General features: G+C 39.0%; 1 protein-coding gene across 1 annotated transcript in view; it reads right to left on the reverse strand.

Moving 5' to 3' along the window:
- The window catches only part of ADCY1 (adenylate cyclase 1), a 162,296-nt gene extending 158,119 nt beyond the window's left edge, over nucleotides 1–4,177 (reverse strand). Inside the window, exon 1 of the mRNA XM_082752455.1 lies at nucleotides 2,543–4,177. Coding sequence (XP_082608581.1) covers nucleotides 2,543–3,211 — 669 coding nt within the window. The 5' untranslated portion in view covers nucleotides 3,212–4,177. The remainder of the gene's footprint in view (nucleotides 1–2,542) is intronic.
- Between the last annotated feature and the right edge of the window lie 19,639 nt (nucleotides 4,178–23,816).

Genomic DNA, 23,816 nt, shown 5'->3' on the forward strand with positions numbered 1-23,816 from the left:
TGAACCTTGTGGGTCCCTTCCAACTCAGGATGTTCTATTATTCTCTGACTCCTTTAAGAGAAAACTGGTCTCAGTGGCTGGTGCTGGTGCTTCTGCTTTTTGGATACAGTACATTCCAATTTAACAATTGAAATTCACCCTTTCGTTTAAGTTTTGGGGCTGGGAGATAAAGCACAGAGATTCACACTGATGCAGCTCTGCGTAGAGCAATCCTGTCTCCTTGACAGGCTGACTGCATGCAGTGTCTTCGTGCACCAGGATGTTCATGATGAAAAACAATGATGGTAAGAAGATTCAGACTGAGAGACAGCATCCATTCTACCCTTAACAAAATAGACTGGGCTACTGTCAGACTGGGCAAATAAAATTCAGATGATGTGGCTTTTACAAGGCTTTATTTTTCTCAATTTTAAAATTGTGCTTTGGAAAAGAAGGAACAACTTTTATATAAGAGAAGGGTCCCTTCTACACACAGGGTTAGTCTTCAAATCAGAAGACATTTTGCTTGCAAATATGCAACATATCAACATACGTTTCTGTGCAATGGAAGTTCACAGACCAGTTATTTCCCTTGACTCTGAGCAGGTTTCTGCCTCCTGTTATCAGCAAAGCATAGTTGTTCAGGGAACTGCACACAAATTACTGAAATTACTTTGGCTGAAGGGAGAGAGTGCTGAAGAAGAAATGTACATGTGTTACATCAGCTGCTAGTCAAATGATTCTATGTATTTCTAAGCCAGCTACTTGCCTGTTGAAAAGCTGAATTAAACTAGTGTGAAGAAAGACCGTTAGCAGATTTCCTCTCCTTAAAATTGTTCATCTTCAAGCCCTTGGTCAGGTATCTTAGTGACATTATTGTCAGCTTCTTTACATTGTTCCTCTAGGAACAGGCACACTGAGCTTTACTTGGCATCAAGTAAAATATGTCTGTGTCAGGGCAGACAGGATAGCCTGGAATCCCACAAGATCTAATTGGTACTCTAGCAAAAAGAGCTATCTCCAGCCCTACCTGAAGAGATATATTCTAACATTTTTGGTACCCTTTTGGATGCTTTTAGAAAAGGCTCCTCTTTGTGTTCTGCATTTCATCAGCTCTCCCTTTCGTGGAAACTCTAAATCACGCATTTAAAAATAGACCATCAGATTATCTGGGTAAATCATAAAGCTCAGCTTATCTCTCTCTTCCCTTTCAAAATATACAATTTATTTTGTCCACCAGCTCAGCAGCATGAAGCCATGAATAATCCTGTATGTCTCAGTATCCCAGTCTTTTAATTGTCCTTATGTATGTCCAGTATGCGTATATATGTCACTATGGGGCATGTGTGCATGTAAGAAGGGAGAAGAAATTTACTCTTCTGGGCACAAAGGTGTACAAGTCTGCTTATGTTTATGCCTGCACCAACTGTGTGTGTCTTAGCATTGCAGCACAGTTTTTACAAGGCCATGGAGAATAAAGCCAGAATTCATCAGAAGCAACGTACTAAGTACTTAAATTATTCATTAAATTGTTAGTTAACACCAGTTTAGACCCCAGAACCTATGTGCTTCTCCTGAGGGCAAACATGATCAATGCGATACCAGGGAGGACACAAAAATTCTATATTTCTCTTTCCCAGTGGTTCAGAGGCACCATATAATGGAGCCTGAAGCAGCAAATCCTGACTCCCAGCCCTAGCGTTCCCCTTACACTCATCCCCTCATCCTCCTCCTTCTGCCAGTGTGGTCCATCAGGCCATGAGAGCCGGAGAAAGCCCTGCAGGGCTATAAATAGCTATTTGGGGGAGGGGGAGGAGTGCAGCAGCACGTTTCCAACGATGCTTGCTGCAGAGGGAGGTTTTTCTGGATTAATGCAGAGAGGAAAAGGAACTGCTAGGAAGTTCACTGGCATACCAGGTAATGCCTGTGGAGAGGGGGCAGCAAATGCCATAGGAAAACTGAAGTGGGAATGCCGTGCTCCCTGGGAGAGCAAAGAGGTGGGCTTCCCCTTTGAGTTTTTCTGCAGAATCCTCCTGAGATGGGCTACGGGCACGAAGGGTCAAAGGCTGAGACGGATAGCAAGAATACGAATCAACACAAAGCATTGTTAGTACACGCAGCTTATTGTCTATGCCAAATTCGTAGTGAATCAAGCGGTCTTATACGTGCTGGATTTGCACTGACTGTGCATGCGGTGCCCCTGGACCTGCCCCAGCGTGTAATCGCTTGGATGCCTCCCCTTCCTCAGCGCTCCCGTTTTCCTTCGACCGACAAAGCCTAGAGTCCTGTTCCCCCGGGAGTCACCCTGAGCCCCCGGTCTCCCGGAAACTTTTTGGGAACTACAAGCACCGCCGAAGCCGGGCTGCGTACGCCCCCCTTCCCGGCCAGGGACACACCGGGCGCTCCCCGGTGACCGCCGGGCGCTGCCGCCGCCCCGGCTGGCCGTACCGGGAGAGCACCGCGGCGGGCACCGCGCTGCTCCGCGCCTCCCCTCCCGCCCGCCGGGCACGCACCGCGCGGCTGGGCTGTGCTGCAGTGCCCGGCCCGGCCCGGCCTCTCTCACCGTCCTCCAGAGCCGCTGCCTCTTGGTGCTGACGGAGGTGGCGGTGACGATGAGGTGGGAGACGGACACCACCAGCCCGAAGACGATAGCTAGCAGGGTCCGGACGGGTAGCAGGGAGTAGGAGACGAAGGTGACCAGCATGAGCTGCCACATGCCCTGCTCGGGGGCGCTGGGGGGCTCCATGCCATAGGCGCCGAGTGAGAAGGGGCAGCAGAGGAAGGAGAAGGTGAAGCTGAAGAGCAAGGTGAGCTTGACGATCTGCTGCAGCTGGGTGACCTGCAGGTACTTGACATTGGTGACGATGAAGAGGGAGAGGAAGATGATGCAGTGCACCGGGTGCGAGCCTTTGGAGATGGTCAGGCTGGGTCCGGAGAGCAGCTCCACAAGGGCCAGGCTGGCGGTGAGCACGATGAGGACGGCCAGCGCCTTGAGGGTAGACGTCTGTTCCAGCTTCAGGTTATAGCTCTGGAAGAGAGCCTCCAGCTCCTTGCAGTCGAACTCGTCCTCGCAGGCGATGGCATCCAGCAGCAGCAAGGGAGGGGGGTCCCCCAGCCCGGCTCCCGCTCCCGCCGCCGCGGCAGCAGGCGGGGAGCAGCAGCAGTGGCAGCACTTCTTCCTCTTGGTCTTGACTTTCTGAAACGGTATTTCCTCCATATCAGTGCCATTCATAAACACCCGTGAAAAATGCTCCTCCTGGCGTCCCCGGCTGCCGCTCCTCCGCCTCGCTGCTCATAAAAGAGAGGGGGGCCGCGAGCAGGAGCCGCGGCCGCACGCCCGCCGGCGGCCCCTGCCGCCGCAGCTCCGCGGACGCGGGCACCGGGCACCGGGCACAGCCCGCCTGCCTGCCGCCGTCCGCAACCAGCGGCGCCTGCAAACGCCCCCCTCCGCTGCCACCGAGAAGCCGAGGATGGCTGGGACGGCGGGAGGAGAGCCTCACTCGTGGCAATATGACAACCTTCCTGGCTGCTGTCTCTCTCTCCCCCTCCACCCTCCTCCTCCTCCACCTCCTCCTTCCTCCCCTGGTGTTCCAGGGATGTTAATCTCCTAATGACACAAAAATACCATCCAAAGGTTTGAAATCAAGCGGGGGGAGGGGTGGCAGGGGGGGGAAGGGCAGAGGGTGCGTGGAATAATCAACAGGCGGGTCTCCCTTTAGATACAGCTACATGGAGGAGCAAGAGCTGCGGAGAGTGGGTGCTAAACGGGCTCCCGGGGGTGGGCAACACTGGGAAAAAAAATAAATAAATAAATAAAAAAGGCGGATTAAAAATGAAACCCAGCCAGGAGATCAGGCTAAACGCAGGAAAAGTGGGGCAGCGGTGCCGGAGAGAAAGCAGAAGGCAAGAGGGAAAGGCAGGGCGATCCTCTTCGCACGTCCGAGAGCATCTCACCGGAGCTGGGGAGCGAGAGGCGCCTGCGCGCCGCTCGCCCGGGGAGCCGGGCACGGCCCCCGCCGGGCATTCGCGGCAGGGGAGCTGCGGGGGGGACGGCCCGCGCCCTGCGCAGCGCCGAGCACCCGCACCCGCGGGGCGCCGAGGGTAAGCCTTGGAGCTGCGGCTTGCTGTCTGCCGGCCTCGTGTTTCCCGCCCACCGTCACATCTACTGAAATACGTGCAAATGTAGAAAATCGATCGACGAAAAAAAATAGAAATATGCACGAATAAATTTATTAGATATAAATATATAAATACATTGGGTATAAATATATAAATATATTAGATACGAAGAGGGGTGAGTCCTTCTTCCTGTGAGAAATGAATACTTATCTGCCTGAATAAACATGCTGATTTTATGATTTTTGCCTTCTAGACTCTGAAATATTTGGAGAAGTGCAGTGCATAAGAAAATTTTCAGGAAAGCACATTTCTGTGAGCACTTCTGCGTGTCTGGAAATACAAATCAGTCAGTGGTTGTGGAGGGCTACTCTTGTGGCAGGAGTTAATTATCATCCTGCACAGAACTGCACTCTGTGCTTCATCAAGAACTTGAGTAGGGAATCTGTACGTTGTTTTGAAAGAACATTCAGCACTGCCTATAACACCACTACTATATATCACTATTAGCAAATTGCCAGCAAAGAATACCATTGCATCTAATTTGGAGATCAAGAGGCTGACTCCATGGTCATCAAAGACTGGAGAAAGAATTACAATGTTTGTGTTGGTTTTGGTCTAAGCATTTCTAAGAAACAGGGTAAGGAAAACATCAAAACTGGAAATTTTCATAGGTGATTAACATATGGCTTTTCAAAGGTACTGTAGGAATACTTTCTAGAACCGAAGCCTACCATCACAGATATGTTGAAGTTCTAATTGCTGGGTTTGTGTCAGTAGTGTCAAATTCTGGTTCCTGATTTAAGCCAAAGAGCCTTAAGATCAACAGCAGGCAGATTTCTTTAAAATTTGTTACAGCTATGAAGGTTAATGATATTTTATTTCAGGAAAGTAAAGTAACATTAAATAATATCTCCAATACATGAGATAAATTAATATAGTTTTTACACTATTATTTTAGTATTTTGTTGTAGTCTGAGCCTTCCAGACTCAGTATGGCATTGTTCTTTTGAAACTGTATAGACCTCACCAGGAAAAGGGAACAAATCATCATTGCTGGAGTTCATATGTTACAGCAATATGGTAATATGTTATTTAAAATAAATATTTCACGTTTGAGGCAGTGATTGTCATTTTGTGCTCATGCAACACTGCTTAAGGTAGTTTCACACTGTGAATTATTCCCTTAAATTCTGCAGAACGGGAAAAAAAAAAGCCAAAAAAAAAAAAGCTAGTATTTATATTTCTGTAACTCACTTCAAGAAGAAAGTAAAGGGACTGGGTTTGCTGGCCTAAATCCTGGAGACAGGAAGAGATGTTTAACTGAAATGAAATGTAAAAAATAAAGCTTCCTTTGTTTTGCAGTGTCTCCAGTGTGTTTGGAAAGTTACTAAAATATATTTCTTTGTTCATTTTGATGCATAAATTCACTTCAGCCACACATGTATTTTTAACAGATACTGTTATCTTTTCACTTGTCCTCTAGTTCCTTTTGAACTCATGTATTCCAAGGGATAAATGGTATTTTATATCTTACACTGCATTAGAGGTGGTACCTAGCTGCCCAGCCCTAGGAACTGAAAGAGTTGCCATGCTTTCTTCTGGTTGTCAGTTTGCTGTTGGAAAAACAGAAAAAATGAGTAATTCCCTACAAGGCCCAATGTGATTTAGATTATTTTCACACTTGTTACAACATCAGATTGGGTTAGTTAGTACGTAAATCCAGAAGAAAAGGCTCATATGTATGAGATATACATATCTCCATTCTTATTAGGTCAGGGGGAAGCAGTGAACTGTTGAAGATTTGTCTAATTTAGATATTGCAAGAATATGGAAATGTCACACAATGATTAATTAAACTCTCATTTTTTATATGATGTTTCACATCACAGGGCAAATACTGCACCTTACCCTGCATAGTGAAGAACACATTTTTTTACTACCTGATGGCACAAATGCAAAGAAGGAACCTTGGAACCTGTGTCTGAAACAGGAACATAATTACAGCAAATAACCACCTATAAAACTTCTGGAGTACATTTGACACAGTGCTACGTTTTCCAACTAAACTTACCTGCTGCAGATAGCAGTAGCCAGGTTCAGGTTTTGTGAACTATGAACAACACTTTGTGGGCTATACTGCACTTCTAGCTCATTTCTAAGGAAGATATGTGGTTGGTTTTGATATATAATGCCCTCAAAGTTCTGGATATTGGCCAGATCCAAGCCAGCTCTTCCTGTTGAACATCCTTGTATTTGTAACCAGAGACCACAATGGAAATAAATGTAGTATTGACTGGAAAGGGTGATTAAAGTACAGATCTATCACCTCTTGCGTTGCAAAACCTATCTGTTCAGCTTTTTCCTGAGAAGCAAGCTGACTTGGCTATTAGAGTGAATGGAAGTAGAAATCTTTTCTTCATGGAGAGTTGGGCAGTGTATGGATCTAGATCAGACTGAGCAGAAGTCTCTGTTTTGCTGGACCTTAGGAGCAGTCTTGAATTAGAGGTCTACTCAGAATTTCAGAATGTCTATTGTAATTTATTTTGTGCATATAGCTTATCCATTTAATAATGATTTATTTTTCACTGTCTATTCTGTTTTACTGTATTAAACCCTGTACTTTTTTTTTTTCTTCTTCTTCTCACATCCCACAATTTCAGGCAGTCACTGCTTGATGCATTGGCTGGAGATCACCTTTGGAAGCAATATTTTTTATAGAACTAGAGCTTTTCAGATTCATGGCAAATTTAGAATTAAGAAGGTCAATGTTTAACATCACTAGATTTTTTGTCTTGGGTTAATTTTTTTCTGTGTAAGGATTGCAAAGATCTTCATCTTTTATCCATAGTTAGTGCTGCCTACTTGTAACAGAATGACATGATCTATCATCTAAGACAGGGATATATTTTTTTTTTCCTTCTCACCCCCTCTGACAGTAAAAGTAAGGACTCTGCATAAATCTATAGAGAAATTTCTGCAGACTCATTCTAGCGGTCACAGTTTATTAATGCCACCACAAAAAAAAAAAAAAGAGAGATGTGCCTAGCAAGAGAAAAGCAGTGATATGGGCAGAACAGAAGAGGTCCTGCAGAAAATGGTAGAAAAGGCCAGGCTTAAATGTAGAGATTCAACATAGTTTTTTCCTCCTCTCATGGATCTTTGAAATATACTCATTGTTCTTTCTAGATTTTGAGGAAAGTTTGGGAAAAAATAAGTGAAAGTTTATTTTCTAAATCATTGAGATTTTTTTTGGAATCAGCATCCTCACTCTCATTCCTAATCCAAGAAATATAGATTAGATTTCCATATGGCTACTGAAATACTGTTTGAATGGATTTCATGAGCATCATAATAACTATTCCTTTTTTTTTTTTAATTTATAATTTTAAAGTTTGATTTCCTTTTATGTATTCTGCTGGAAAACAAATGAACCAGATATTTCTGATACATACCACTTCTACAGATACACAACTTGAGCTACAAGTTTGAATTTATCTCGAGTGTTTCTAGAGCTGAAATATAATTTCCCCAGTGACAATAAGCGAAAAACTTAAAACACCTACAAATTTCACATTTAGGAAACAGTGCTCGACCCAAACAGTGTACTCCAAATAAATTACTGTTTTAGATGTTTCATTCTGTGCTTCTTTACAAAATAATCAATTTTAAGAGACAAACAATTACATTCAAGGATATATTTAGGGTATAACACTAATCACTCAAGGACAAACTTGTATCTTAGCTTCTATCCAGGTCTAAAATCAGCACCTTTGCTCACTTCATTTCCTTTGGACCAGCCTTTTGCACTCACACTATTTTATTCACAATTTTATCTGAAGTCTAGTTAATTGTGTAGTCTATTGGAAACAAAAATAAATAAATAAAATAAAATGAGAAGAGAATTACACTAAGGGCTCGACCTTAAGTCATTTGTCAGACAGGACTGCTGGTACAATAACTAGGAGATTTAGCTGAAAACAATAGGGTTAAAGTGGCTAATTTACCAGCAGAATATGGGGATGAGTTTTCTCCAGTCCTCTGCTGAGCAGAGAGTACAGGCATTAAGACCATTTGAGTCCTTTACCTCTCTCTTCTATTCTAAGCCTTCCAGGATAGCATGAGACTTCTGTGACCTACTGAACTTCTATATTAATACTAATGATTCTTTCCAGTGAGCAAGCAACATGCTTTTCAGCCAGCATGGATTTATAGCAGGTCAGCTGGATCTTTCCAGCTTGTGACAACTCATTCATTTCCTCTGTCTGTACTGCATCAACTCTGATTTATCTATTCTTCATCTAAAATTAGATCCACCCAAAGACTATTATATAGGAAAAATTTCAGGAAAGAGGGTTGGTGCAATGAGAAATTCATTGACTGTTTCTTTCATGGTATCTAGTAAGCCACATTTCTTACAAGCTTCTCCAAATACCACACTCCATCTGGCCATGCTTCTGTCTTGCTGTTCCCCACTGCATCCTCCCTGTTACCTCAGGGAAATTTGGGGATTTTTACTTCATGAGCATCTGGATGGCAACAGCATGAAAATAACATAGGAAAGGTTTCAAGGCTTCTTCAAAACAGTTTCTGCATACTTTGCTGAGATGTATACAACAGTGATATATATTCATTAAAAAAATGCTAAGAGTAAAATGAGAAATCATAAAGCACCTTGCAAGATCTACACAGCACACACACCGCCTCCTTTCATCATTTTGTTTTATATGTGTAAGTTAGACCTTAGTCTTTTTCAGTGGAGAACGGAAAGCAAGAGGGTATGATGAAGCTACTCTCAGTTGGCTATGTATATTCAGGTACACCTCTGTAGTCCAATACAACTCTATACAGAGGTGCCAGATAAATTACTGAAAACCATGCAGCTGTCTGTTACTTTGCCTTGCATTTGTGTCAGAGCTTACCATCTAAAGCTTCATACTCTATTAGTGCAGTTGTGCAGTAACCAACTCTGAAGACAGCTTATCTTTAAACTGCAGTCTGGAAACTAGAAATATCACACTATCCTGCAAGAGTTGGTGACTTTTTCCCTACTTTCCTTTCAGTAAGGCAGATATTTCAACACACTGGTATCTTCAAAACTTAATTTTCATTCAAGACCAGGACGCAGAAGAGAGGAGAGGCTAACTCAACCCTCCTCACCTAACGACTTAGTACTTGTCCATGCAATACAACAATGAAGATCTTCCCAAGTAGATAGCAGAACAGGTAACAGTTTCTATCATGGAGGTAATCTAGTCAATCAATACATCCTTAAAAATCCCTGAGAGGTGAAATCATACTTATTAAAATTAATTCCACCCAGGAGAAAATCTTTTTAATTCTCCTTGTTTTCACGTTAGACATTCCATTCTCTTTTAGGAGTTCTGCAAATGGCCAACATCAGGATTCTGGCAGTGTGTGACAATATTATATGTCTCTGATTCTGTTCCATAAAATCACGGGCAGTTGTGATAATCACTGCAGCTGTAAGTGTGAAAGGACAAGCATTTTTCTTGGTGTAACCCTTTGAATCTTTAAAAGGAAAAGACAAGATGTAAGTAAAAACAAAGACAAGAATTACAGCAGAATTCTGCAGTTCATTGCTAGCTCTATTTTCATCCATCTCTTTCTATTAAAAAAAAAAATAAAAAATAAAAATAGTAATTCATATATACCAGATTTAGTGTCCTCCTATTTTACTCATCTCTAAGTTATACTCCATGTGTATTATTGGATAAGTTACACTAAAATATGGTATTATTATTTATGAACCGGTAGTTTAGCAAACTGTTTTTTTTTTTTTTAATTTAATTCTTTTTTTAAATGAATCTTATTGGTTGCTTAATGGCTTTATTATTATTATTTTATTCTTTAATCTGTGTATGTTCTCCTTATGTCAAGTTTTCACCCTTGGTGTTATTCACAGTGTGCTCTGCTATAACTTTCCATCACAGTGCACTCATTAGCAGTTCTGTAAATAGCTCCTTCAGGTATCAGACCTGAGGCTTCTTTCTGGACTTCTGATTTGGGCAGAACTCCATACTGATTTCATTTGGTGTTTTTTCTTGAGTAAGGATTATAAAAGTCTGCATATTTTCATTTGCAATGCCTTCTGTCAAAGAGGGAAAAGTGCACTGACAATGTGAATTTAACAAAAACAACAAAAGTAAAATAACTGTAGTCAGTTCACACTGGAGGGGAAAAAATGCTTTTTTTTTTCCTACTAATTTTATTTTATTTTTTTTTAATCTAAAAAACTGGTAATACTTTCAACACATAGCATGCTACAGATAAACAGTATGTTCCCTACTAATTACTACTTGTATTTTATCACTGAACTGTAAACAAAAACAGTATCATTTTTTTTTAATAAACACAAGGAAACAATCCCCAAATATAGTAGGACATTTAAATAAAAATCCTAGTGATGCTTTTCAAATAGAAAGATAATCTTGTTAAAGAAGACTAAGTCAGAGGAGACACTTACTAGAGATTCACCTCCTCCAACAACCCCTTGCAAACTGCAGAGCACCCAGAAACAGGATGTTTATTAGACTGCATTCCACTTGATCACTACTGAGGCCCAAGCTCCATCTATTTTATATCTTATCTATGTAATGAGATTCTTCACATAATTCCTGCAAGTAGTAACAACTAATTAGGTCAAATTAACAGCACAGATGTTACTGGATCTATTTTGAGTTTAAACCCTCAAGATGGAGCTACGCTCCTCTTTACAGTTACAAATGTTGGATGTTAAAAATAAAAAGACAGCTTTATGATGTGCTGTGTTTACTATTCTTTTAGTCACATTCAACATTGTTTCACATTCAACATATATTTCCAGTGGCCTTCAATGTTATATTTATTTTCTTGTCACTTGTACTCCCTTTTCATCCTAAACAATTTGCATAAACCTGCATAATGCTACTTAGCTTATGCTCTACTGTTACTATAAATGGATGAACTGGAAATTCGGCTTAGTAAAGCAACTTAATTCTTTTCTTGTCTCATTCTTTCTTCTTGCTTACACTCTATGCATGTGTTTGTGTGCATGAAGATGTGAAAGAGAGATTGTATACTCAAAGAAATTTTAAGAAAAAAGTGCTTTTGTTGTTAATAATGGTTAGTGGAAAAAAAAATAATTTTCTGAGTTGATGCCAAAGTAGTAGTCTTAAGAAAACTCCTAGTATTACAGGTTTTCCTGTAAATACCTGTATGTGTTTGCACATGCACTTTTGCAAATGTAGAGAAGGAAAGTTGTTTTTTTGTTTGTTTGTTTGGTTGTTTTTTTGTTTTGTTTTGTTTTGTTTTGTTTTGTTTTAATTTTTAAAAACAAAAGAGTGAAATATATTTTACGTTTTTCTTTATGTGACATAAGTTGAGAGCAATGAAGTCAGGTGATAATACTACACCTCATATCTTTCATGCATAATCTTCCTTTTTTCTTTTCTTTTTTTTTTTTTTCTCTTTTTTAACGTGTTTGTGTTTTCATTTGCTTGCTCAAAAACCTGTTTGCTTTTCAGTCACATTTACATTTGAAAATTAGGTTGTTTCCTTAGAAATTACGATTACATGTGAAATTGAAAATCATTTTTTTTAAAACATTAAAAATCATGCTCAGATTTTATTTAAAAAGAGGTGGTTTTTTCTCACAAATCTCGTTTTTAAAAATCAGAAATACAGTAGCTTAAATATAGGTCCACATGCCTAAAAAATAATTGTATATTTGGAACAGCTATTTTTATAACACCTTAGCAGTTAATCCTTGAGAATGCTTCCTCTCCTCAGCACTGATACCACTTCATGGTACAGAGGCACATTACTCTAAGGAGAGCTTACTGTTGTTTTTAACTCCAGACTTAGTATATACAAGCCTGACTACATCTATTATAGATTAGGTCTTATCCACTAGTCTGAAATATATCTCACTTCTTTAAACGAGGTTAAGTGCTATTTTTCTTCCCCTAATCCTGTTTAGGCTGACAACTGTGGTAGTCTGGGAAGTTTAAATATTCCAGTTAAGTGGGAGAAAGGTCACTGCAAGATGGCTGCAAAGGTACCAGGTGATGCTAGAGGATGAATGTTTTTCCTAAAGGACTGCCTAAAGGATATCCAAAAGATGTTAGGGAAGGAAAGCCAATACTAACATTTAAATAAAAAATCTGTAGGAATATTCAACAACCATCACAGTGGTGCCACCTGTGTCCATTTTTGCAAGTAGGTTTTGTATCTTTGTCCAGCACTGAGATACTCTTTTGGCCCCAAACCAAACTCACCAAAATCCAGGGGACCTTCTACACCCTTTAGTCCCACATATTGCTCCATGATACCCAATGACGAAATCTTGTCTCAAAAAGGTCAACTCTGATCATTGTACTGCTAAAAAAAGGGCCCCTGATTTCAGTACAAACTATTACTAACTACAGGGCTGAGTTCAGACAGAAGGGAACTTGACTGGCTATTGTCTGATGGCTCTACTGGGGTCTTATGTCTGGCTTGTAACTTTTGGACCTTCACATTCTAGATATTTGTATGACTGATGTACTTCTTGAAAGAGATTCTCATCAACACCTGCAGTCAGCAAAGAGCTTCCTGAGATCAGTGTGTGCAATCTGCTTATACTTGCACACCAAGCTACTGAATACTTAAAAACAAACAGCCTGCTGACTAAGCACCCAAAATACTCACCTGGCAGCCATAACTATTTTCCTTCCTCAGGATCCAGAGAGGACTTATTTTGAGGACCCCATAGGAAGAGGTGGCAGCAATAATCCAAAAAGATGAGATCTCCTTCTTAGGATGCAGGAAGCTCAAACACCATTCTTGATATATCTGAGTGGAAAAGGGCTGCAAACTACTCTAGTGCAACCCCATTTCATGTGGCATGCTATTTATGTGAAGGAACTGTCTCCTCCATTTCCTATGCTATGTTGCTTTTTTTGTTTTGTTCAAAAAATTTTGGTTGTCAAAGTAAAAGCGGGCTGGGCAATACAAGATCTGCCCTAAGAAATGTGTCTAATGACTCCAAATTATGAAGTTTTAGCTGCAGTTTATAATCCATTTGAGCCTGTAGGGATTAGCAATATTACATGCTTCTGATGGAGTTGCAGAACAGTGGAAGGAACAATTACTTAAAACATGCTAGCTGGGCATACAAGCAGCTTGGGTGACAGGGAAAAATTCCCAACTCTGTCAAAACTGGGCTAGCGCTGAGAAAACTGGTGAGAACCTCAGGTCCCTAGAAAATATACTGGGGAAAAAAAAAAAAAAAAAAGTATAGAAATGTGTCATGGTTTTGGCTGGGATAGACTTAATTTCTTTTGTAGAGGATTCTATAATGCTGTTTCAGATTTTTGATGAAAAGAGTGGTGATAACACACCAATGGTTTTACTTGTTGCAGAGTAGCGCTTACACAGAGTTTCTTTTCTACTTGTGCTGTCCTGCCAGTGAGGAAGCTGGGGACACACAAGAAGCTGGGAGGGGATACAGCCAGGACAAATGGCTCAGACTGACCAAAGACATATTTCATACTATATGATATCATGTTCAGCAATAAAAGCTGGGATAAAGAAAGAAAAGAGGGGAGATCTTTGGACCAATGGTGTTCATCTTTCCAGAAATTTATTATGCATAAGTCCTGCTTTCCTGGAAGTAGTTGAACTGCCTGCCACTGGGAAGTATTGAATACATTCCTTGTTTTACTTTCTTTGCGCATGAAGCTTTTATTTTACTTGGTAAACTGTCTTTCTCAGCCCATGTGTTCTCACACATTTACCTTTCTGATTATGTCCCCCATCCCACATGGGAAGAATGAGCAAGCAGCAGTGTAGTACTTACTTGCTTGCTGGGTTAAACCACAGCAAAATGTTATCTTGGCACTCCAGAATTATGCAGCAGTTGGATATTGTAATTTTTGTTCAGGTTCTTAGTTGGTTGCCTGGATCACTCATGGGATCTGACCTAGAGTGTGAAAATTTGTGTGCAAAAGCAGAGAAATAAAAGAAGTGACTGCTTTCCCAGGTGACCTTCTTCACAAACTTTGAAATATTCTGTCTGGAAATGATTTCATAGTGTGATTTTCAAAAGTTATCAAGTGCAACGATATGATTTTATAGCCTTTGCATTTTGCGCAAAGTATTTTTTTTTCTCTTTTAAAATATATTGTAACTTATGGAATTCACTGATTTGAAAAATTTGTTTTCATCTTCAATCATTTATATGATTAAATTAATTAAACAATTAAAAGAAATGAAATGTGAACAGCATAAGATACTCTTCAGCCACAGTGTCTGAACGGCATTTGTTTTGGTTCAGTAGAATCCTTGTTTGTGTCTCATATTACTGTGTCCTTGTGACTTCAGTGAAACCTTTCACATACCCTTTTACATACCATGTTTGTTCTCACTTATATAGTATTTCAATTGCACACAGTGCCCTTCTAAAAATTCAGTATTTGACATGGATCAGCTTAGCTTTTGAATGGATTTTCAAGACCCATTTATCTTGAAGGGGAACTTTTTTTTTTTTCCTTTTTTTAAACAAGGAATATTATGCATACATTTATGGTAATGAGTACAAGCTATTATGTCTGTCATAATACAAAGCAGGTTGGCTGGTATTATTTTCATAAATATTTAAGAGCTTGAACACCTACAATGTAGGTTAAAGATATTCTACTACAGTCCAAAAAAAAAAAAAAAAAAGCTGGATCTTCATTTAGATACACTTGGTTAAAACTGCAGTTGAGATGAGGCACTTGACTGTACTTTGAGTTAACAGGTTAAACTCAAGTTTAGAGATAATTGGACTCAAAACCTGCAATGCCTTTTATTCATTGCCTTTCTAACATAATTTGATTAGACCAGCTTAATCACTTTTAGTCCTTAAACAGTTTCCATCCCACAGTATAGTCAGGGTTTAAGTGAGAATGCATGCCATACTCCTGAGAGACTGTAGTCGAGATACAGCTAATAATTCTAATTAGCAAAGACAAAATAAGATTCAATTCAGTACCCTACATCTAAGGGTAAGAAAAACAATGGTCATACCTGGGATACGGCGTCATGGTAGAATGCTGCAGAGAGAAGTGTAAAATGTGTGTAGAAACACTGGGTCAAGTAGACTGATCCAAGAAGTCTTTTTCTACTCATCCAGAAGTAGAGTTCAGTATTAGAAGTCTTCCTTATTTCTTGTATTAGTAAACTTCATCTAGCTAGACTAATTGTAAAACGTATTTTTATTCCTGAGACAAGAATAGAGAATCTGAGTTGTGGAGCATTTCCTTTACCTTTTTAGGTGACTCCATCTTCTGGACACCCAACTCCTAATGTTGCCTCGGACAGCAACTAAAAAACTGTTTTCAATCACAAAGATATAACATGTCAATAAATGAAGCAAAACACTTTTTTTTTTTTTTTTTTTTTTCTGTTTTTCTGTTTTTCCAATTGTTCTGGTGTCATTGCTGTCTCCTGCAGAGAATTAGAATGGTCAGTCAGGAACTTTTGCTAGAGGAACAACCTTATTTATATTTGATGTGGTTGCTAAGTGGTATTGTGCTTATCATTTGTGAATCATTGAAATGTACATCTGTTTCTTGTAACTGGGTTTTGGGCCTAAAGGTTTATTTTAATGGCCCATTAAACTTCCACTTGGCTATTTTGTTTCTTACGCTAATTTGTGTGTTCATTTGTAGATTTTCTAAGGCAGATGGAAGTGTATAGTCCTTTCCATGATCCACATTAAGATGTTCTGATGGCTACCTATTTTAAATACACATAGGACTCATGGGAATAAGCAAGTAGTTCAAGGTAGTGAACCTTTTGCTTCAGCATCTTCAAGTAATGAAATAAAAGAATGACAAAAACTTGTAGCCTCTTAGAAATTATGTGAAGTACCAAACTCAGCAATAATTAACTTTACATTGTCAATCTTGGGAAAAAAATACTTAGAATGTTGTTTACTTATTGTAAAAAATGTTAACATTAAACTATGTCATTATTACAGTTATCACTATTTAGGAGGAATTACCTGTACTGTAATAATACTAAAAAAAAACTATAAACAGGTTTAAAATATAGTTGTGAAAAGTTCTGTAAAACTAAATTACACAAAAATCCCCTTACTGACGAGTTTGTAGTCAAAAAACAAAGCACCAAAGGAGACCACGGAAGATAAGAGGATAATAAATACAAGATCCAAAGCCAGCTTTCTTAGTCTTTTTCTGACAAAATAAAAAAAAAAAAAAAAGAAGAAAAAAAATCTCCATCTCAGCAATTTCTTACAGGGTCCTTAACAAGTGAACTGAATAATATCAACTGTGTCCTAAAAAATATCCAAAGGAGGGCTACAAATATGGTGAACTGTCTAGAAGGCATATATGTGGAGTGGCTGAGATCACTTGGTTTGTTCAGTCTAGAGAAGAGGAGAGACTGAGGGAGACCTCATCATGGTCTACAGCTTGCTTATTACGGGCAGTGGAAGGGAAGGCTCTGATCTCTTCTCTTTTGCATACAATGATAAGACCTAAGAGAACAGCATGAAGCTGCATTGGGGAAAGTTCAGACTGAATGTTAGGAAAAGGTTCTTCACTGAGAGGGATGGAGGGGCAGTGGAACAAGCTCCCCAGGGAAGTGGTCACAGCACCAAGTCTGACAGAGTTCAAAAAGCATTTGGACAATGCTTTCAGATATATGGTTTGATTTTGGGTTCAGGATCATTTTTGTGGATCCCTTCCAACTTGGAATATTCTATGATTATATAATTCTATGATACTATCACTTTCCTTCCTGTACAAGCTATACTTCTGTCACATTACTTGCTAGAGAAATGCTCCCTCTGCCTTGGTGAGCATGACATGCAAACTACCCATCACATAGCAAATCAAATTTCTCCCCTATGAGGAAAATCTGAGACACCTGGATTTGTTCAGCCTTGAGAAAAGACTGAGAGGGGATATTGTTAATGTTGATAAATACCTTAAGTGTGGGAGACAGAGGGATTTGGCCAACCTCTTTTCAGTGGTTTGTGAGAACAGGACAAGGGACAAGGGCCACAAAATGCAGCACAGAAAGTTCCACACCAACACGCGAAAGAAATTCTTCATGGTAAGGGTGACAGAGCACTGGAACATGCTGCCCAGGGAGGCAATCTCCTTCTATGGAGATATTCAAGACCCATCTGGACGCCTACCTGGGCACCCTGCTCTAGGGAACCTGCTTTGGCAGGGGGTTGGACCCAATGATCTCTTGAGGCCCCTTCCAACCCCTACAATTCTGTGATTCTGTGGTCACTGGCTTGCTTATTTATTTATTTATTTATTTATTTATTTATTTATTTATTTATTTATTTATTTATTTATTTATTTATTTTCCTATTTCTTTAACCCTCAAATTTAATTTTATTACCAATTTATTTAACCACATCTTTTCAACTATCATACTAGGTCACACGAATAGTGTCTTGGAAGACTACATAGATGACTACTCAACTTCTACTGGGGAGACGTGTTGTCTTGACAAACTACTGTACAGACTAATAACAGCACCACATGATAGTGGAAAAAGTAATAGCTGAGTTAGGAGTTGCATATAGCTTTCTTGCTCATATCACTATGTTAGGTTACACTTCATCTCAAAATACTGTTTTTCAGCTAACTGCAAATGGTCAGTAAACATAAAGGAAGAAGTGCAGCAACTTATATAGATAGCAGTGCACTTGGTACTTAAGCAGCCTGAAGAATTCCCAAATTGAATATTTTCAAGTCCATATAAGCAAAATTCAAGCTAACTGAAAGTGGTCTGATTTTATTTTATTTTATTTTATTTTATTTTATTTTATTTTATTTTATTTTATTTTATTTTATTTTATTTTATTTTATTTTATTTTATTTTATTTTATTTTATTTTATTTTATTTTTATCTCTTTATTCCCGTTCAGTTCTCACCAAGCCTAATCTATACAACCAGTTAAAAGCTATTTGGATATATTCTAATATTGCTTATCTCCTCAGCATTTATCCCTAACCCATATTTTTTTATTATTATTATTTTTTAATATCTAGTTAATCTGTACTATTTTGCAAGAGAAAGATCCTTCCTTGTTGACATAATTGATATGCAGTTAAAAGCACTTTCTTCTTTCTCTTTTTAATCTTAAAGGTTAGCTCTTCCATTTAAGATTAACATTTCAGTAGCATTTGGGCTGAAGGACAGTCAGCACCAGTTCAATATCCATGGGGACAGCAATAGCTGTGCTGACACACTTATCTTGCAGGAATGCACTGAATTTGTCATCTGTAGCTGCACATAACTTCCCACCCCTGAAGTTTATATCTGTTGGCCTGCCAACTTAACACAGAATAATACACCTGAAGAAAATAGTTCTCATTATAGTGTATCGGTTTTACATGGCAAGGGCTTGGTCTGTGAGAAGAGTCCAGAAGCTTCCTCATTTCAGATGAGAGCCAAGTCCAGCTGGCTCCAAAAGGGACCTACGGCTGACAAGTTGAGCCAGTGAGCAATGCTAGTTGAGTCTCTAGGACAGCACATTTAAGAAAGGAAAAAAAAACAACTGTGCAGCAGCAGGTGGGAGATAGAGTGAGGAGACAATCCTGCAGACACCAAACTCAGTGCAGAAGGAGGGCAGGAGGTGCTCCAGGCACCACAAGAGAGAAGTGCAAGGTCCTCATCCTTTGCACAACAGGCAACTTCATCAACAAGCTACAAAACAAAACAAAAACAAACAAAAAAAACCCACCTTTTCCCAATGTCAAGTTTTATAGTACTAACAAACCATAAATCAACACAGTTTAAAACATAGGTGGACAACAATCCTGAATATTTAAGTATGGTACATGCAGAATTTATATAAAATTAGAACTTTAATGAAGCTGTAAAAAAATTGATCCCTGGGAAGAACATGATCTTTAGAAATCTGTTCAGTAGTTTGATTCAGTGATTTCAGTATAACGGCTTTGGATCAGAAACTCATATTAATCTGGAACAGAAGGAAGCTTGTTAAGTAGATAACCCAAAGTGTTCAACATTTCAGAGTGTACATGTGCAGTCTAAGAAGTTTTGGAAGATACAAAAAACACAATTAACAATTGGAAATCATTGGAAAAACACTCTCAGTTGGGAGAATAATCAATTTGAAAGTGAAGGAGGAAAAAAGTACTGCAGAAAACACAGCAATTTTAAACGAAAAAAAAGTGAGTGTTGAACTTCTCAAAAATTCATGAAGTCATTGAACAAGAATCAAAGATAGGCAACTGCTGACTTTCAGTCTATAAATTCAATTAACTGGATTTTTCATTTGTTTTTACATTGGAAATTGAAAGTTTCGCACCCCACCTATAATTAAGAGTTCCTTAGCATGTGGAAAGGAATTAGAGGAAATTCGCACAAGAAAAAAACTCATGGGATATAATTGTGAGAGATGATTCTAAAGAAAAAAAAAAAAAAAAAAAAAAGAGGAAGAGGAAGAGAAAGGAGCTTTACTATAGTAAAAAATGATTGTATAGACTTTATTTGGAGGACATTATTTGTGCCATGTGTTAGTATTCTATACGCTACAGAACATAGGCACTTCTTGATCACAGATGCAACATTTCATCATGCTCTTTACTTTATCCCAGCAGGGCAAATACTCTGGCTTTTGGAACTGTTTGTATATATACATAGAACCAAACTTGTTCGAAAAGCCCCATCACTGGAAGTCTTTTCATGACATTTATTTATTTATTTATTTTAAACTAAAATACACTTTAGCTAGACTAAGAGCAACATTGAGGCATGACTGCTGAACCCTAGATGGTGGTATTCAAAGGAACAGGGAGAAAAAGGTCTCTTTTGTGCCAACTTCCCAGACATGCCATTTGCATTTCCTGCAAAGATATAAGTAAAGACTTTAAAAACTCTGCTTGTTGTCACAGCAAATACCTTGGGTTTTCTCTTCACAACTTCAGGAAAAAAAAAAAATCTAGCCTTTTAGTTGCTGTATTACCTTCACACTAACTTCATTTCTGTTGCAGGAGGGTAACTTGATCAAAATCAAGAAGCTGAGTTGTTATGGCTGACTGAATTGCCTTTCCTGTTCACTCAGAATCCTCATATCAGGGTCTTCTTTTTTAACTTATAAACAGAAACTTCCAACAAACTTTTCTCACCAGCTCAAGAAAAAGACAGGCAGCTTGCTTTGGACTAAAGATTTACTTGCAAACTGAAGCCACAGAAAAATAAAATAAAATAAAAAATCACTCTCAAAGGCTACTTGATATGCCCAATCATCATTTGCTAACAGCAGATGTATATTGGTGCTTTTTCTTCCTTCTTCCTACAGCATGCCATCTGTATTGCAGGTGTGAAGGCAACACTGTCATAGAAATAGCTGTAATCAATTGATATCTCACGGACATGAAGGTATGCATCATTCTTTTAAAAATTACTAGGTTTGGACTTCAAAGGAATAGGAAACATTGAAATTACAGAGGTAGTAAATACAGAAAACAAACAGGAAAGGTCTGAGTAATATTTAGAAAGATTTGGTGATACTTGCTAGTTAGTCAATTAATTATAATTGAGTTTTCCAAATACTAAAGGACAACCAGAAACTTTATTAATTAAGGCAACTGCCTTAAAAGACATTTCTTTTCAAAAGGACATTTAAAAAAAAAAAAAAAAAAAAAAAAAAAGATGGAAGTTATCAGTTATAAATCATAATTGGGTGCACTGAGTTTTCATTGAATTGGTGATAGTGGAGACTGGGTAGGGCCCCAAGCATATCTATTTACTTACCTTTGCGAAATGTGTTGCCACAAAGTAATAGACTGTAAAGGGAAAAAAATAAAAAATAAATAAATAAAAAAATCAGCAGCATGCTATTTGTGTTATAGCTGGTAAAACAGTGCTCTAAAGCCTAATGGAAGCAGGCAGGGTCTTTAAGTCTTGTCACATATAATGAAAAGCAAAAACATAAAGAATATTCTTAATGTTCTTTAAGAACATAAAGAATGAGCAATTGGCTGATGGTCAGGGCTCAATGGATTGTGGTTAATGGGGCCACATCTGGCTGGTGGATGGTCCCTAGTTGGGTCTCTCAAGGCTCCCTTTTAGGGCCAGTCCTCTTCAATGTCTTTATAAATGATTTGGATGTAGGACAAGAAGGTGTTTTGAGCAAATTTGCTGACGACACCAAACTTGGAGGAGTTGTGGACTCTGATGAGGGTGGAAAGGCCTTGCAGAGAGATCTGGACAGATTGGAGGGCTGAGCAATCACCAACCACATGAAGTTTAGCAAAGGCAACTGCCGGGTCCTGCACCTGGGATGGGACAACCCTGGCTATACATACAGACTGGGCGATGAGACACTGGAGAGCAGCCCCGCAGAGAGAAATCTGGGGGGGCTGTGGTTGACAGCACGTTGAAAATGAGCAAGCAGTGTGCCCTGGCAGCCAGGAGGGCCAGCTGTATCCTGGGATGCATCAAGCATGGCATCGCTAGTCGGTCGAGGGAGGTGATTGTCCTGCTCTACTCTGCGCTGGTGTGGCCTCACCTTGAGTACTGTGTGCAGTTCTGGGCACCACAGTACAAGAAGGACATTAAACTGTTGGAGAGTGTCCAGAGGAGGGAGACAAGGATGGTGAAGGGCCTAGAGGGGAAGACATATGAGGAGCGGAAGAGGACAGTTGGCCTGTTCAGCCTGGGAAAGAGGAGGCTGAGGGGGGACCTCATCGTGGTCTACAACTTCATCACAAGGGGGAGTAGAGAGGCAGGTGACCTATTCTCTGTAAACACCAATGATAGGACCCGCAGGAATGGTGTTAAACTGAGGCAGGTGAAGTTTAGGCTGGACATCAGGAAGAGGTTCTTCACTGAGAGGGTAGTCGCACACTGGAACAGGCTCCCCAGTGAAGTAGTCACTGCACCGAGCCTGTCTGAATTTAAGAAGCGATTGGACTGTGCACTTAGTCGCATGGTCTAAACTTTTGGGCAGACCTGTGCGCTGCCAGGAGTTGGACTTGATGATCCTTATGCATCCTTTCCAACTTGGGATATTCTATGATTCTATGAATGTGTGCAATAGGTTACAGCAGGCTTAGGTCATAGACATTAGGATATTTAGTTAGGATACTGTTTTTTTTTTTTTGAACTAAAGGGAAAGATATTTCAGTTGATCTACCTTTCTTTTTTTTTCTGTATCTGTGATGTTTGAGTGAAGTACCAAAGGTAAAATTGATTCAGAATATGGGCTAGAATGACTAAGCAAGCAAGAGTGAGATTTACTATACAAACTTAACACAGAATAATATTTTCTAGCAAGGTTAATTTCATTACACTTAATTGCAACATGACTGAAGAAAGAGATTTATAGAACATGATTTTTTCAAGCACTTCAAGAAAGAGAGGGGCATACAGGAAACTTTAAAAAGTGCAGCAGTTTTTAGAAACACTATTAATACTACTTTACACTTTATACTTATGATTGAACAACTTCTTATCCTTATAATTGCCATGATTTTGCACTTGGACATTCTTCCTTAGAAACTCCCCTTAAGAAGATGGGGACAAAATGGGAAGAAAAAAATAATAAAATAAACAAGAATATAGTGTTTTGAAAAGTAAATGAATCCTTTTCTAATATATATAGACTAAGACATTGTGAGGTAGAGTGACATTCCCCCTAGAACCTGGCAAATGTTGGAAAACCTGTGAATAAAAGTAACCTTGCAATCCTACCCCTCAAGTCACTTGACAGCGAGAGTCTTTCTTTAATCTATATCGAGGAAATAATTAACTTAAATTTAAGTTTTGGATATAGGGATAGGAATATTTAACTTAATCTTTGATTTCACAGGAAGTGGCTGGCTACTGCCTAAACTTTCATTCTATTCCTGCTACATAAAAACATAATTTCACGCTGCTGTAACCCCCACATCTCAGCTTTCATCTAGTTCAATCTCACTTCCATAGCTTGCAAAATCCCATCCTATTTCTATTAATTCATATGCACACATACCTTTGCCAGAACCAGAAATTTTGAATCTGTTTATATTTGATACTTAAAATAATTTGAAACTTAAAATAATTATCATTATATTTGAGATATGATTTAATAGCTTTATGATTTATATGATTTATACAACCTTTACTCCTTTTACTCTCTGCTTTCACAAATGTACTATGAGCTCTCCAGCAAAAGGCAGAAAAAAAAATCAGTCTATTAATCTTTGGACACTTATTTGACTGTTACATGACAACTCTTAAAATGCACTCATTGATACTTACTACCAGCAATAAGAAGATGGTTCTTTTTTGTTTGTTTTATTATTTTTTGTGTGTATACATACACATAACTACATGAAAATTATCAACAGGTATGTGTCCATGTCTACTATTTTGGTTCATCTCCAAGAATTCAGGCAATAAAACAGTCTGCCTTCAGAACAGCAGCTTTTTTCCTTTGGAAAACAAACAAACAAACAAACAACAACTCCCCCCCCCCCCCATAACTGGATGTATTGTATAATTATGAGCTGACATATTGATTGGACTATTCTATGCAAATTTATCAAAATATAAAAGACTGACAATTTTCATCTCCATGTCTGTTGGCAAAGACAACAAAAATAAAAGCTTATATTCCCCTCTAAAAGTCTTCTCCTTCTCTACTTATGATGTCTTTTAAGATCAACATCATTCAGCAAAACATTTTTTCTTCT

Source organism: Aythya marila (assembly GCF_965140915.1).
Source record: "Aythya marila genome assembly, chromosome: 2".
NCBI lineage: Eukaryota > Metazoa > Chordata > Aves > Anseriformes > Anatidae > Aythya > Aythya marila.